This window comes from Heterodontus francisci, unplaced genomic scaffold (genome assembly GCF_036365525.1).
Source record: "Heterodontus francisci isolate sHetFra1 unplaced genomic scaffold, sHetFra1.hap1 HAP1_SCAFFOLD_73, whole genome shotgun sequence".
In the NCBI taxonomy this organism is placed as follows: domain Eukaryota; kingdom Metazoa; phylum Chordata; class Chondrichthyes; order Heterodontiformes; family Heterodontidae; genus Heterodontus; species Heterodontus francisci.
Window position 1 is genome coordinate 5,938,099 of NW_027142236.1, and position 14,402 is coordinate 5,952,500.

Consider the following 14,402-nt stretch of genomic DNA (forward strand, 5'->3'; position numbering starts at 1 on the left):
TATCTGGAGCCCAGAGCTCGACACACTTCTGATCCTCCCTCCTGCCTCACTGTATATCTAGAATCTGGAGCACAGATCTGTACACAATCTTTATGCTGCCTCCTTATCTCGCTTGCTCTTTCTATCCAGCACCAGAAGCACAGAAGTTTTCACGCAGCTTATCCTGCCTCCATCACTCCCTCCGTGTATCCCGTTTCAGGAGGCCACAGGTGTGCATTTGTTTATCCAGCCTCCCTCCCTCCACTGTAAATGTATATCTCGTATCTGCAGTCCAGATCAATATATGATACTTAACCAGCCTCCCTTCCTCTATATAACTAGTATCTCGAGGCCAGAGCTGTGCACACTCCTTATCCAGTCTCTGTCCATCTCTCTCTATGTCTTGCATCTGCAGCTCAGAGCCACACACAATCGCAATCCAACCTCCCTTTCTCCCTCTTCTTCTACCGATCTAGCACCTAGAGCCCGGGTTTGTGCAAATTGCTGTCCAGCATCTCTTCCACCCTCTATCAGTCGAATACCTGGAGTCAGATCTGTACATAATCATTCTGCAGCCTCCTCAGCTCATTTCCTCTGTAAATCTAGTACCTGGTGCTCGTATTTTTGCACAGTGCTTATCCAGCTCTCACTCGACCTCAACAGATCTAGTATATGGAGCCCTGAGCTGCATACACTCCTTATTTTGCTCCCCCCATTCCCTCTATATATTGAGTGTCTGGAAACCCATAGATGTGCACACTCTTTATCTAGCCTCTCTCTACATTTCTATTATCTGGAGCCCGGATTTTTGCTTAATGCTTATCCTACTCCTTCCCTTTCTCGTTCGATCTAGTATCTGGAGCCCAGAGCTGAACACGCCCCTGATACTCCCTTACGTCAGTGGTAGGGAAACTATTCAGGACAGGATTTAGTCCCATTTGGAAAGAAACGAACTTATTAGCGAGAGACTGCATGGTTTTGTGAAGGGGAGGTCGTGTCTTACTAATTTGATTGAGTTTTTTGAGGAAGTGACGAAGATGATTGATGAAGGAAGGGCAGTGGATGTAATCGATATCGACTTTAATAAAGCATTTGAGAAGGTCCCGCATGGCAGACTGGTACAAAAGGTGATGTCACACGGGATCAGTGGTGAGCTGGCAAGATGGATACAGAACTGGCTCGGTCATAGAAGACAGAGGGTGTCAGTGAATGCGTGCTTTTCTGAGTGGAGGGATGTGACTAGTGGTGTTCCGCAGGGATCAGTGCTGGGACCTTTGCTGTTTGTAGTATATATAAATGATTGGGAGGAAAATGCAGCTGGTCTGATTAGTAAGTTTGCGGATGACACAAAGGTTGGTGCAGTTGTGGATAATGATGAGGATTGTTAGAGGATACAGCAGGATATAGATCGGTTGGAGACTTGGGTGGGGAAATGGCAGAGGGAGTTTAATCCGTACAAATATGCGGTAATGCATTTTGGAAGGTCAAATGCAAGTGGGAGATATGCAGTAAATGGCAGAACCCATCGGAGTATTGACAGGCAGAGAGTTCTGGGCGTACAGGTCCACAGGTCACTGAAAGTAGCAACACAGGTGGATAAGGTAGTCAAGAAGGCATACGGCATGCTTGCCTTCATCAGTCGGGGCATAGAGTATAAAAATTGGCAAGTCATGTTGCAGCTGTACAGAACCTCAGTTATGCCACACTTAGAATATTGCGTGCAATTCAGTTCGCCACACTACCAGAAGGTCGTGGAGGATTTGGAGAGGGTACAGAGGAGGTTTACCAGTATTTTGCCTGGTCTGGAGGGCATTCGCTATGAGGAGAGGTTGGAAAAACTCGGATTGTTATCACTGGAACGACGGAGTTGGAGGGGCGACATGATAGAGGTTTACAAAGATATGAGCGGCATGGACAGAGTGGATAGTCAGAAGCTATTTCCCAGGGTGGAAGAGTCAGTTACTAGTGGAAATATGTTTAAGGTGCGAGGGGCAAAGTTTAGAGGGGATATGCGAGGCAAGTATTTTACACAGAGGGTGGTGAGTGCCTGGAACTTGCTGCGAGGGGAGGTGTTGGAAGCAGATATGATAGCGACGTTTAAGAGACATCTTGAAAAATATATGAATAGAGGGATATGTGCCCCGGAAGTGCAGAAGGTGTTAGTTTAAGCAGGCATCAAGATCGGTGTAGGCTTATAGGGCCGAATGGCCTGTTCCTGTGCTGTACTGTTCTTTGCTCTTTGTTCTCCCTCACTCTCTTTTCATAGCTATTATCTGGAGCCCAGAACTGTGTACACTCCTAATCCATCCTTTCTTTCCTGCTTCTATGTTACGTGTTTTCACGTATGTAAAGAATTGCAAATTGTTAAGAAGAACTGTAAAGTTTTCGTAAAGACTTATGATTTATGAAATGGATTGTAAGGAATTGTAATGCACTGTAGCAGATTAGAAAGGATTATAAGTGTTAGGAAATTTACAAATGTTATGAAAGTTCTGGAAGTATTATACAGTTTTATGAAGAATTAAAAAAGCTTTATAGATGTTTATGAAATGTTATGAGTGTTAAAAATGTTTAGAACGATTTAGGAAGGATTATTATGAATTGTCAAGATTTATAACGTTTTCTAAAATATTATAAAGTTTTATAAGTGATTATGAAGTGATACAAAGCATTCTAAATTGTTATAATATATTAAAATTATTATAATGGTTTCATGCAGGTGTGAAGGTTTTCCTTTTCAATTTCGTAGGATGTGGGTCTTACTTTCCAGGCCAGCATTTATTGCCCATCGCTAATTACCTTTGAGAAGGTGTGGTGAGCTTCCTTCTTGAACAGCTGCAGTCTGCAGTCCATGTGGTGTAGGTACAGCAACCGTACTGTTGGGGAGGGCTTTCCAGGAGTTAGATCCAGCGACAGTTAGGAACGGTGATATATTTACACGTTCAGGCTTTGGGTGACCTGCAATGGAACTTGCAGATGGTGAATTTCTCATGCATCTGCTGCCCTTGTTCTTCTATATTGAAGAGGTCGCTGGTTTGGAATGTGCTATTATATGAGGTGTGATGAGTTCCTGCAGTGTATGCTGTGGATGCTACTTGCTGCTGCCACTGTGCGCATTGGTGGACGAATTGAATGCAGAAGGTTGAGCATCGAGGTGCTGATCAAGCAGGCTGCTTTATCCTGGATGGCGTCGAGCTTCTTGAGTGTTGTTGGAGCTGCACCCATCCATGCAAGTGGAGAATATTCTATCACAATTCTGACTTGAGCTTTGTAGATGGTGGGCAGGCTTTGGGGAGTCAGGAGGTGGGATACACACTGCAGAATTTCCAGCCACTGAAATGCTCTGGTAACCAAAGTATTTATATCGCTTCTCCAGCTCAATTTCACATCAACGGCAACCCCCAGGATGCTGGTGGTGTGGGATTCAACGATCGTAATGCCATTGAAGGTCAAGGGCAGATGGTTACATTCTTTTTTCTTGGAAATGGTCATGTCCTGGCACTTGCATGGTGTGAATGTTACTTGCAATTTAGAAGTCCAAGCCTAAATCTTCTCCAGGTCTTGCTTCATATGGACACTGACTGCTTCAATATCTTCGGAGCTGCAAATGACGCTGAACATTACACAGTCATCAACGAAAGTCCCTACTACATCCCATATGATGGAGGGAAGATCATGGAGAAAGCAGCTGAAAATGGTTGGACCCAGGACACTACCCCGAGGAACTCATGCAGTGTTGCCCTGAAACTGAAGAGCTTGGTCTCCAACAACCACAATCATCTTCTTTTGTGTGCTAGGTATGACACCAACCAACGGAATTTCCCCCCGGATCCGATTGACATCAATTTTGCCTGGGCTCCTTGCTGTCACGCCTGGTCAAATGTTACCTTGATATCAAAGGCAATCACTCTCACCTCGCCTTATAATTAGTAACACCAGATTTAAAAAGATTATCAAGGGTTTCAAAAAGTAATGTCTTTATTCTTTCATGGATTGTTGATGTGCCAGCAATTGTCGAGCATGCCTTTAAGATAATGGTGGTGATCTATCTTCATGGATATTGCAGCCCATTTGACGCAGATACTCCCACAGATTAAGAATTTGTATTCCTTGCTCATCTTTTATAACCCTTTATAAGTATTTATACTTCTTTATAACACTTTACAAGTCTTTATAATTCTTTATAATGCTTTAAATGCCTAATTGCCCTGAGAAGTGTTGTGGTGAGCAACGTTCTTGAAACGCTGTCAGGGAGGGGTTTCCCTTAATAAAGTATCACGTTTTTAATAAAGGATTATGGAGTATTCTAACGTATTATAGAGGAATATAAAGATGTATAAATCATTGTAAAGGACTATGAAGGATTATATGTTTTATTAAACGATTATAATTGATTATTATTGGTTTTAAAAGATTATAATCTGTTATAAAGGGTTAAACGTTCTATAAGGGGTTACATATGTTTACAAAGAGTTATCAGGAGTTGTAAAGCATTATAGAAAATAGGGACATACAGGATTATAGGTTGTTGGGATGGGTTTTAAATGATTATAATAGATAATAAAGGTTCATAAATCATAATGTACATCAACCCATTATAATGTGCAATACATGTTTATAAAGAATTAAAAGTATTAAAATACCATAAAGAAATTAGGCTGAAACTTCCCACCGTCTTGCTTCGTTCTGCTATTGCTCTTGTTGTTATTGTTTCAGTTGCTATGAGGCCACTGATGGGTGAGGCCACTGGTGATGATTTCCCCTCACACATTCTCTCTGCTCCAATGGGTAAATGCATTGGATGGGGTATGATCCATTGTGCCGTCCGCATGGGAAATGGCCCTTCCCCGACTCTCCATCACCATATGGTGTGTTAGCTTTTATTAGTAGGGGGATCGAGTTTTGGAGCCACGAGGTCATGCTGCAGCTGGACAGAACTTTGGTGCGGCCGCACCTGGAGTATTGCGTGCAGTTCTGGTCACCGCATGATAGGAAGGATGTGGAAGCTTTGCAAAAGGCGCAGAGGAGATTTACTAGGATGTTGCCTTATATGGAGGGAATGTCTTACGAGGAAAGGCTGAGGGACTTGAGGTTGATTTCGTTAGGGAGAAGGAGGAGAAGAGTTGACTTAATAGAGACATATAAGATAATCAGAAGGTTGGACATGGTGGATAGTGAGAGCCTTTTTCCTCGGATGGTGATGGCAAACACGAGGGGACATAGCTTTAAGTTGATGGGTGATAGATATAGGACAGATGTCAGAGGTAGTTTCTTTACAGACAGAGTAGTAGGGGCGTGGAACGCCCTGCCTGCAACAGTAGTAGACTCGCCTACTTTAAGGGCATTTAAGTGGTCATTGGATAGACATATGGATGAAAATGGAATAGGGTAGGTCAGATGGATTCACAGGTCGGCGCAACATCGTGGGCTGAAGGGCCTGTACTGCGCTGTAATGTTCTATGTTCGATACGGAACAGTTCTCGGCTCCCATTCTCTCGTCAACATAGAAACGGTTCCAGCTCATGCTCTCCCATTGGATCGATAATCTTCACCTCTACTCTATCTCCATAGCGACAGGATCCATCCCCACACTGCCACCAGAGCAACAGGCCCTGCACCGGCTCTGTCACTAAAGTGACAGGACCTACCACCACAACTCTGTCTTCCTTGCAACAGCAGCCGCCCCAGCTCTGTCACCACAGTGATAGGTCCCGCCCCCCGCACGGTCAGCATAGCGACAGGCCCGCCTCCACTCTGTCCCAGGAGGGGTAGCCCCCATCCCCAATCTGTCACCATAGCGACATGCCCGGCTCCGTCGCCAAAACAGCAGACCTTGTCCCGCAACATCTGGAAATAGTGTTTCTGTTCTTCTTATCGTTTAATGAATTGGATAATTGAAGTAAAGGGATATTTGAGCACATTCTTCAACTGCTCTCTGAACTGAGTCTGGGTCACCGCGTAAATTGCAGTGTTTGTGCAGCAACTCAGCATCTGCAGCATGAAGGCTGGTTCCTGCAGAGCAAATAGATCTAAAGTCCGATATCCCGAATACCACATTCGTGCCCATATTGAAAACACCATAAACACTGCCCATAACAGTAAGAAATTGGCCGAGATAACAAACAGTAAAATGATGGATTTCCTTCGATTCTCCATTTCTGGGTCACTGCGACTCTCCCTACTGCTGTGAGCCCGGAGTCTCCTGCGTGCTCTGTTGCTCACTAAAATGTGCCTGACGGTGAGAGCGTTGAGCAGCAGAATCAGCGCAAATGGGAGCCCCGGGGTTAGAATATGATGGAGGATCTCGATTGGTGCCCAGACCCGAGAGAAATTAATATCATCTGTTGCAGAACAAAACCAGGGAATATTTGACCGTGCATAAGAATCTCTTAACATAAAATACCAGGTGACGTTCTTTAAACAGCTCAGCACAGTCACTGTTCCCACAACCACAGCCGACGTTTTCTCACTGCAATATTTACTTTTCAGCTTCTGGCAACAAATGGCCACAAATCGATCAAAGGTGAAAGTGACAGTGAACCAGACAGAACAGTCTGTGGCTGTGTAAAGCAGGACGGCGTGGATATTACACACGGGGATGGACAACAGGAACTGAAACTGTTCCGGATAAACAATGGCAATGTGTCTGAATATCAGGTCCAGGATAATGACCAGTAGATCCGCCGCTGACATGGCCACCAGGTACCGAGTGACACATTTGGAGAGACCGCACTTTTCCCGAGACAGGATCCCAATCGTCAGCAAGTTAACTGTGAGGAAGAGAAATAAACAGAGAAATCATACATCAGGCTGGAGCAAAGTCACCAGTTTGAATGAGAACTTATTGAGACTTATATGGGATTAGGTGGACTGGTCAGGTGTTTTAATGCATCGCTGCAGACTCGATGTGCCGAAAGGGCTTCTTCTGCACTGTATCATTCTGTGATTCTGTGATTGTGTGTCTGTGATTGAGAAATGTGTTCCTGTATCCGATGATGTATTGAAATGATTTGACCTGAAAGAATAAATAGGAAGCTCTGTGATACGGTGGAAGACAGGTGAGATTAAATAAGAAAAGGATGATACTGAAATTGGTAAACTCAATGTTGATCATAATCCTTCACCTCCCTCCTTTTCCTGTCTGGTTTGAAAACTGTTCCATCTTCAATTTATCCCAGTACTGAAGAAATGGCAGCAACCTGAAGCTTGAAATCAGTTTCTCTCTCTCCATAGATGTAGCCAGACCTGCTGAATATTTGCAGCATTTTCTGTTTTTATTTCAGATTTGCATCATCTGCATCGCTTTGCTCTTGTCTAGAAAGTTAAATGTTGAACTGACTGAGAGATTGCTTCACCTGTGACAGGCAGCATGGAATTCAATTATTTCAAAGCAATAACTGGAAATGAGTCCATTGAAAAATCAATAAAACAAATAATCCCAATTTTCACTGAGTTAACTGTACACAGGAGATCGTTTACATCAGTTTGGGAGAGAAGACAACAGATTGAAGGAGTTCAGGCCGCTGTGTACATTTGTTACTACATTCAGCTGGAGTTAGGAGTTTTATAATAAAGCAACACCCCTGTTAATAGTGATGAGAACAGTAATACACTTCAGAAGGATCCTTAACATCATTGTGACGGATGTATGTTTTCTGACTTTTTGGTGGTATTCAATGCTGTTCCCCAGGGTTCAGTACTTGTTTCATTGCTTTTTAATATACTTTTTTGCAGTGTAATTCGTATATTTATTGCAAAAGTACATCGTTAGATTCCCATCCCATTCCATGCCTTGCTTCCCATGGCAATTCGCGCGTGCCGAAACCATCCTGATGCTTTCCTTCCTCTATTGTCTTCCACAACCGATCCCCCATTACCCCAATCCTCCCAGGGAATCCCTATCCACCATTAGATCGATCCTATGCTTTCCAACTTCCATGCCATCCCCTTCTTTCTCCCATCATTAAGAGCTCCAGTGGAAGGCCAGACCCAGTAACTGAGGCCAGGCGCCACAAGACCCAGGAACTGGAGCCCAATAACTGAGCCATTGAGCAGCGAGAGTCGGATACCAGTAACCAAAGTGGTCAAGAAGCGAGAGCGAGAGATCAGCAACCGAAGCAGGAAAATAAAGAGTGCCTGAGTCTAGCAACCAAGGGTGCAGCACAACAAAAACACACACATTGACCGGATCACAGTTACTAAGGTGGGAATAGCAAGATTCAAGGCACAGTAACCAAGCTCGGGCAGCAATGACAACCAGAGACCAGTAACTGAGTATACAAAGCAGAGAGAACCTTGGGCTGGAGCACAGTAACTGCGGTGGGGAATAGCAAGAGTTAAAGTGCAGTGACCAAGGCTGGAGAGCATCGGAGTTGGAGCCCATGAACCGAGATCAGGAAGCAGCAAGAGCAGGAATCCAGCAACCGAGGATGCAGAGCAAAGACAATATGGGAGCCAGAGCACAGTAACTGAAATGGGGAATAACAAGGGTCAAAGTGCAGTATTTGTTAGAATTAGAATTAGAATTAGAACATTACAGCGCAGTACAGGCCCTTCAGCTCTCGATGTTGCGCCGATCATCTGACCTACACTATTCCATTTTCATCCATATGTCTATCCAATGACCACTTAAATGCCCTTAAAGTTGGCGAGTCTACTACTGTTGCAGGCAGGGCGTTCCACGCCCATACTACTCTCTGCGTAAAGAAACTACCTCTGACATCTGTCCTATATCTTTCACCCCTCAACTTAAAGCTATGTCCCCTCGTGTTTGCCATCATCATCCGAGTAAAAAGACTCTCACTATCCACCCTATCTAACCCTCTGATTATCTTGTATGTCTCTATTAAGTCACTTCTCCTCCTCCTTCTCTCTAACGAAAACAACCCCAAGTCCCTCAGCCTTTCCTCGTAAGACCTTCCTTCCATACCAGGCAACATCCTAGTAAATCTCATCTGCACCCTTTCCAAAGCTTCCACATCCTTCCTATAATGCGGTGACCAGAACTGCACGCAATACTCAAGGTGCGGTCTCACCAGAGTTTTGTACAGCTGCATCGTGACCTCGTGGCTCCGAAACTCGATCCCCCTACTAATAAAAGCTAACACACCATATGCCTTCTTAACAGCCCTATTAACCTGGGCAGGGAAGCAGTGAAACCGACAGCCCAGCAACCAAGGATGTAAGTGGGGGAGTTCTGGAGACCATTAACTGAGCCTGGGGAACAGCCCATTATACAAGGCATCAGGAACCAAGGGCCAACGTGTCGGTAGGGAATAGTTCGGGTGCACTGATCATTGTGTCATAAGGTTTAAGTTAGCTACGGAAAAGGACGAGGAGCAATACAGAGTAAGAACAATTAACAGGGCAAAAGCTAACATCAATGTGGTAAGAACAGATCTTTCCCATCTAAATAGAAATCAGAGTTTGGCATGCAATTTCTAAACTGAACAATGGTTGGCTTGAAGAGTAGAGATATCTTGGGCACAGTCAAGGTATATTTTCACGAAGGGGGTGGGAGGGCAAACAAATGCGGAGCTCCACGGATGATGAAAGAGATAGAGATTGAGAAGTGTGCTTATGACAGATGTTGGGTGGATATTACAACCGAGAACCAAGCTGAATATAGAAGGTTCAGAGCAGAAGTTAAAACGTCAATTGAAGAAACAGCAGGAGTATCAAGAGAGACTGACATCTAACTAAAAATGAAATCTAAAAGTCTCCAGCAGGGAAATTAATCGTAAAGGGATAGTAAAAGGAGGACTGGGACATGGATCAAAGAAGGGCAAGAATGGATACTAAATATTCGTGTTCAGGAAAGATAGAAAAGAAGTAAAGGGGGAGAGGTGGCAATTTTGATTAAGGTGGATATTGCTGTGCGAGAGAGAGATGTACCAGAGGGTTAAAGATAGAAACTATTGGATATAGCGTTGGAACTCAAAAGGTGCAATTACATTTCTCCAAGTAGTCGCTAGACTGCGAACTGGTGGAAAAGATATAAAAGGACAAATGTGAAAGGAATTTACAGGGAGGTGCAGGAATTACAGATTTGTTCTAACAGGGACTTTAGTTATCCAAATATAGACTGGGATAGTAGTAGTGTAAAGGGCAGAGAGGGGCAAGAGTTCCTAGAATATGTTCATGAAAAACTTCTGCAACAGTAAGTTTCTAGTCTAACGAGAAAAGAGACACTGTTAGATCTGTTTCTTGGGAATGAGGTGGACAACATGGATCACCTGGCAGTAGGGGAACAATTAGCGCCAGTGATCATTGGGTCTCAATGTTTAGGTTCGCTATGGAAAAAGACAAGCAACAATCCAGAGTAAGAACAATTAACTGGGTGAAGGCCAACTTTAACGGGGTGAGAATGAATATTACCCAGGTAATTTGGAATAAAAGGTTGGCAGGAAAAACGGTTACTGAACAATGGGCTTCTGTAAAGAATAGGTAATTCAGGCATATCCCACGAAGGAGAAAAGTATATCAAACACATCCGCATGTCCCAGGTGATGAAAGAGATAGAGATTAAGATGAAGAAGAAGAGGTCTGCTTATTGCAGATGTCAGGTGAATAATATAACCGAGAATGAGGCTGAATATGGAAGGTTCAGAGTGGAAGTGGAGAAGCCAACACAGAGACTGGCATCGAATATAACAGGGAATCTAAACGTCTTAAACGGGCATGCAAAGAGTAAAAGGGTGGAGAAATGTCCTTTAGGGAAGGAAATCTGCTGTCCTTACCTGGTCTGGCCGACATGTGACTCCAGACCCACAGCAATGTGATTAACTCTTACATGCCCACTGAAATGGCCCAGCTAGCGACTTAGTTGTACCTAATCGCTACGAAGTCAATAAAAAGGAATGAAACCGGACGGACCACCCGGCATCGACCTTGGCACCGGAAAGGACAACGGCAAAACTAGCCCTGTCGATCCTGAAAAGTCCTCCTTACTAACATCTGGGGGCTTGTGCCAAAATTGGGAAAGTTGTCCCACAGACTAGTCAAGCAACAGCCTGACATAGTCATACTCACGGAAACATACATTACAGACAATCCCAGACTCTGCAATCACTATCCTTGGGTATGCCCTATCCCTCCGGCAGGACAGATCCAGCAGAGGTGGCGGGACAGTGGTCGACAGTTGGAAGGGAGTTGCCCTGGGAGTCCTCAACATCGACCATGGACCCCATGAAGTCTCATGGCATCACGTCAAACATGGGCAAGGTAACCTCCTTCTGATTACCACCTACCGCCCTCCCTCAGCTGATGAGTCAGTTCTCCTCCATGTTGAACACCACTTGGAGGAAGCACTGAGGGTGATAATGTCACAAAATGTTCTCTGGGTGGGGGACTTCAATGTCGATCACCAAGAGTGGCTCGGTATCACCAATACTGACCAACCTGGCCGAGTACTAAAGGACATAGCTGCTAGATTGGGTCTGCGGCAGGTGGTGAGGGAAGTAACACGATGGAAACACATACTTGACCTTGTCCTCACCAATGTGCCTGCCGCGGATGCTTCTGTCCATGACTGTATTGGTAGGAGCGACCACCGCACAGTCGTTGTGGAGAGGAAGTCCCGCCTTCACATTAAGGATACCGTCCATTGAGGATAGTGCTGCGTGGCACTATCACCATGCTAAATGGAATAGACTTCGAACAGATGAAGCAATGCAAAACTGGGCATCCATGAGGCGCTGTGGACCATCAGCACAAGCAGAATTGTACTCAACCACAATCCGCAACCACATGGCCTGGCATATCCCCCCAGTCTACCATTACCATCAAGCCAGGAGACCAACCCTGGTTCGATGAAGAGTGCAGGAGGGCATGCCGGGAGCAACAGCAGGCATACCCCAAAATGAGGTGTCAACCTGGTGAAGCTGCAACCCAGGACTACTTGCATGCCAAACTGCATAAGCAGCATGCAATAGACAGAGCTAAGCGATCCCATAACCAACGGATCAGATTTAAGATCTGCAGTCCTGCCACATCCAGTCATGAATGGTGGTGGACAATTAAATAACTAACTGGAGGAGGTGGCTCCACAAATATCCCCAAGCTCAATGATGAGGGAGCCCAGCACATCAGTGAGAATGATAAGACAGAAGCATTTGCAACAATCTTCAGCCATAAGTGCCGCGTTGATCCATCTCAGCCTGCTCCTGAAGGCCCCTGCGTTACAGATGCCAGAATGCAGCTAATGCGATTCACTCTCTGTGATATCAAGAATCGACTGAAGGCACTGGATACTGCAAAGGCAATGGGTCCTGTAAAGATTCCGGCAATAGTACTGAAGACCTGTGCTCGAGAGAGAACAAAAGCACGGACGTTATGTTAAATTTGTATAAAACTATGATTCGGCCTCAGCTGGAGTATTGTGTCCAGTTCTGTGCGCCACATTTTTGGAAGGATATGTAGACATAGGTGCAGAAGAAGTTCATGAGAATCGTTCCAGGGCTGAGGTACTTCATTTGTGTAGATATAGTCATGTTGACAAGAAGTGCGATGTTGAGAACAAAGGGCGAGCCAGAGACAGAGACACAGAAATAGAGAGAGAGAGAGAGAGAGAGGGAGAGAAAGCACGAAAAAGGAATCACCAAAAACCTTGTTCAACTAAGAGTTGGGAGGAAATCCGGCAAGCTGGAAGGGAGCTGCTGTGAATTCTACTTGTCAACGTGTGCAGCTGGAAGTGATCTTCAGTCTTCTTACTGAATTTACAACCAACAGAGAAATCTGCAAACATCGCAGATATTTGAGAGAATACAACAGGTTTACCATGAACCCTGAAACCGTATCTCACTTGAAAATGACTTAGCCCTTTTCCTGTCAATCTGTCGCTGCGTGTGTGTATGTGTCAGTTTATGTGTATGCAAGTGTTTGCGTTCATGTGTGTGGGAGTTGATGAGGTTGCGACATTTTCGGGATAAAGCATATTTCTCAATAAATAAGTTATCATCTGTTTTAAACCTACAAGAAAATCCATCGATGTCTGTTTATTTGTCAATAAAACACACAGGGGTTTAAGACTAATAACAAGAAGTTCCTGCCGTGGTCACATGGGAGTTGAGTCGTGGGAACCACCCACACAAACCTCAACACGTGGACAAGCACACAACATTAGATTGGAGAAGTTGGGATTGTTTTCATTGCAGGAGCAGGTTGAGACGAGATTTAATAGAGGTATTCAAAATGATGAGGCGTATCAAAGGGGCATTTAGAAAAAAAAACTGTTCCAATTCGTGGAGGGATCGACAGGGCATATATTTAAGGTAAATTGCAAAAGACACAATGGCAACATAAAGAAACACTCTTTTCGTGCAGTGAGTGCTTGGGATCTGGAATGCACTGCTGGACCGTCTGGTGAAGGCTGGTTCAATCGAAGCATTCAAAAGGGAATTGAATTGTTATCGGAAAAGGAAGAATGTGCAGGGTTACAGTGAGAAGACCAGGGAAGGGAACTAGGTAAATTAATGTTTCAATGAGCCAATGCAGACACGACGGGCTAAAGGCCTCCTGCTGTGCTGTAATAATTCTGTCAAATGCTGTGAAACTGAGGCTGGGAGGGACCGGTGTCAGAGACCAGTAACTGTGACTGGGGAGCAGGGAGAGCTGAGGCCAAGTAACTGAGGATGTGAAGTGGGTGCTGGGAGGCCAGTGACAGAGAACACTCATCAGGGAGATCTGGAGCTCAGTAATCAAGTCCCAGGAGCAGCAAGAGCTGGAACCCAGAAACTGAGACTCAGGATCATTAAAAGCTGGAGTCCAGTAATGAAAGACCACGAGCAGCAAGGTCCGGACTCCAGAAACCAATGCTATTGAGCAGTGATATCTCGAACCCTGAACAAAGGAAGCCCAAGATCCCACATGCTTTAAAAATAACGTTTTAAGTAGATCCTTCCAACTTCAAAGATCGATACACACTCACCCCCACGGCACTCTTTTTCTGCACACTCTTTAGAACTGTGCCATTCAGTATATATTGTCTCTCCCTATTCCTTCTGCAAAAATGCATCACCTGACACTTGTCGGTATTAAATTCAATCTGCCCACTCCGCTAGCCTATCTATGTTCTTTTGCAGGTGGTTCATATCATCTTCACTGTTTGGCACACATCCATATTTGGTGCAATCAGCAAAAGTTGAGATTCTATTCTACTTTACACTATCTAATCCATTTATATACAGCAAAGAAAAACAGTGATCCCAGCACTGATTCTTGGGGAACACTACGAAGTGTCATGCTCCAGTTTGAAAAACAACCATTTACCACGACTCATTGTTCCCCATCCTTAAGTCATTTTTTTAAAGAATCTTAGTGGCAACTTACCCTCCTATTTCATGAGCCTCAATTTTATTAACCAGGGTTATCAAACCTTATCGAACGCATTCAGAAAATCCATATAAACAACTTCCACTACATCA

At 44.5% G+C, this 14,402-nt stretch overlaps 1 protein-coding gene across 1 annotated transcript in view; it reads right to left on the reverse strand.

Moving 5' to 3' along the window:
- Positions 1 to 5,850: 5,850 nt before the first annotated feature.
- The window catches only part of LOC137366792 (probable G-protein coupled receptor 139), a 45,927-nt gene continuing 37,375 nt past the window's right edge, over positions 5,851 to 14,402 (reverse strand). Inside the window, exon 2 of the mRNA XM_068028421.1 lies at positions 5,851 to 6,749. Within this exon, the coding sequence (XP_067884522.1) occupies positions 5,851 to 6,749 (899 nt within the window). The remainder of the gene's footprint in view (positions 6,750 to 14,402) is intronic.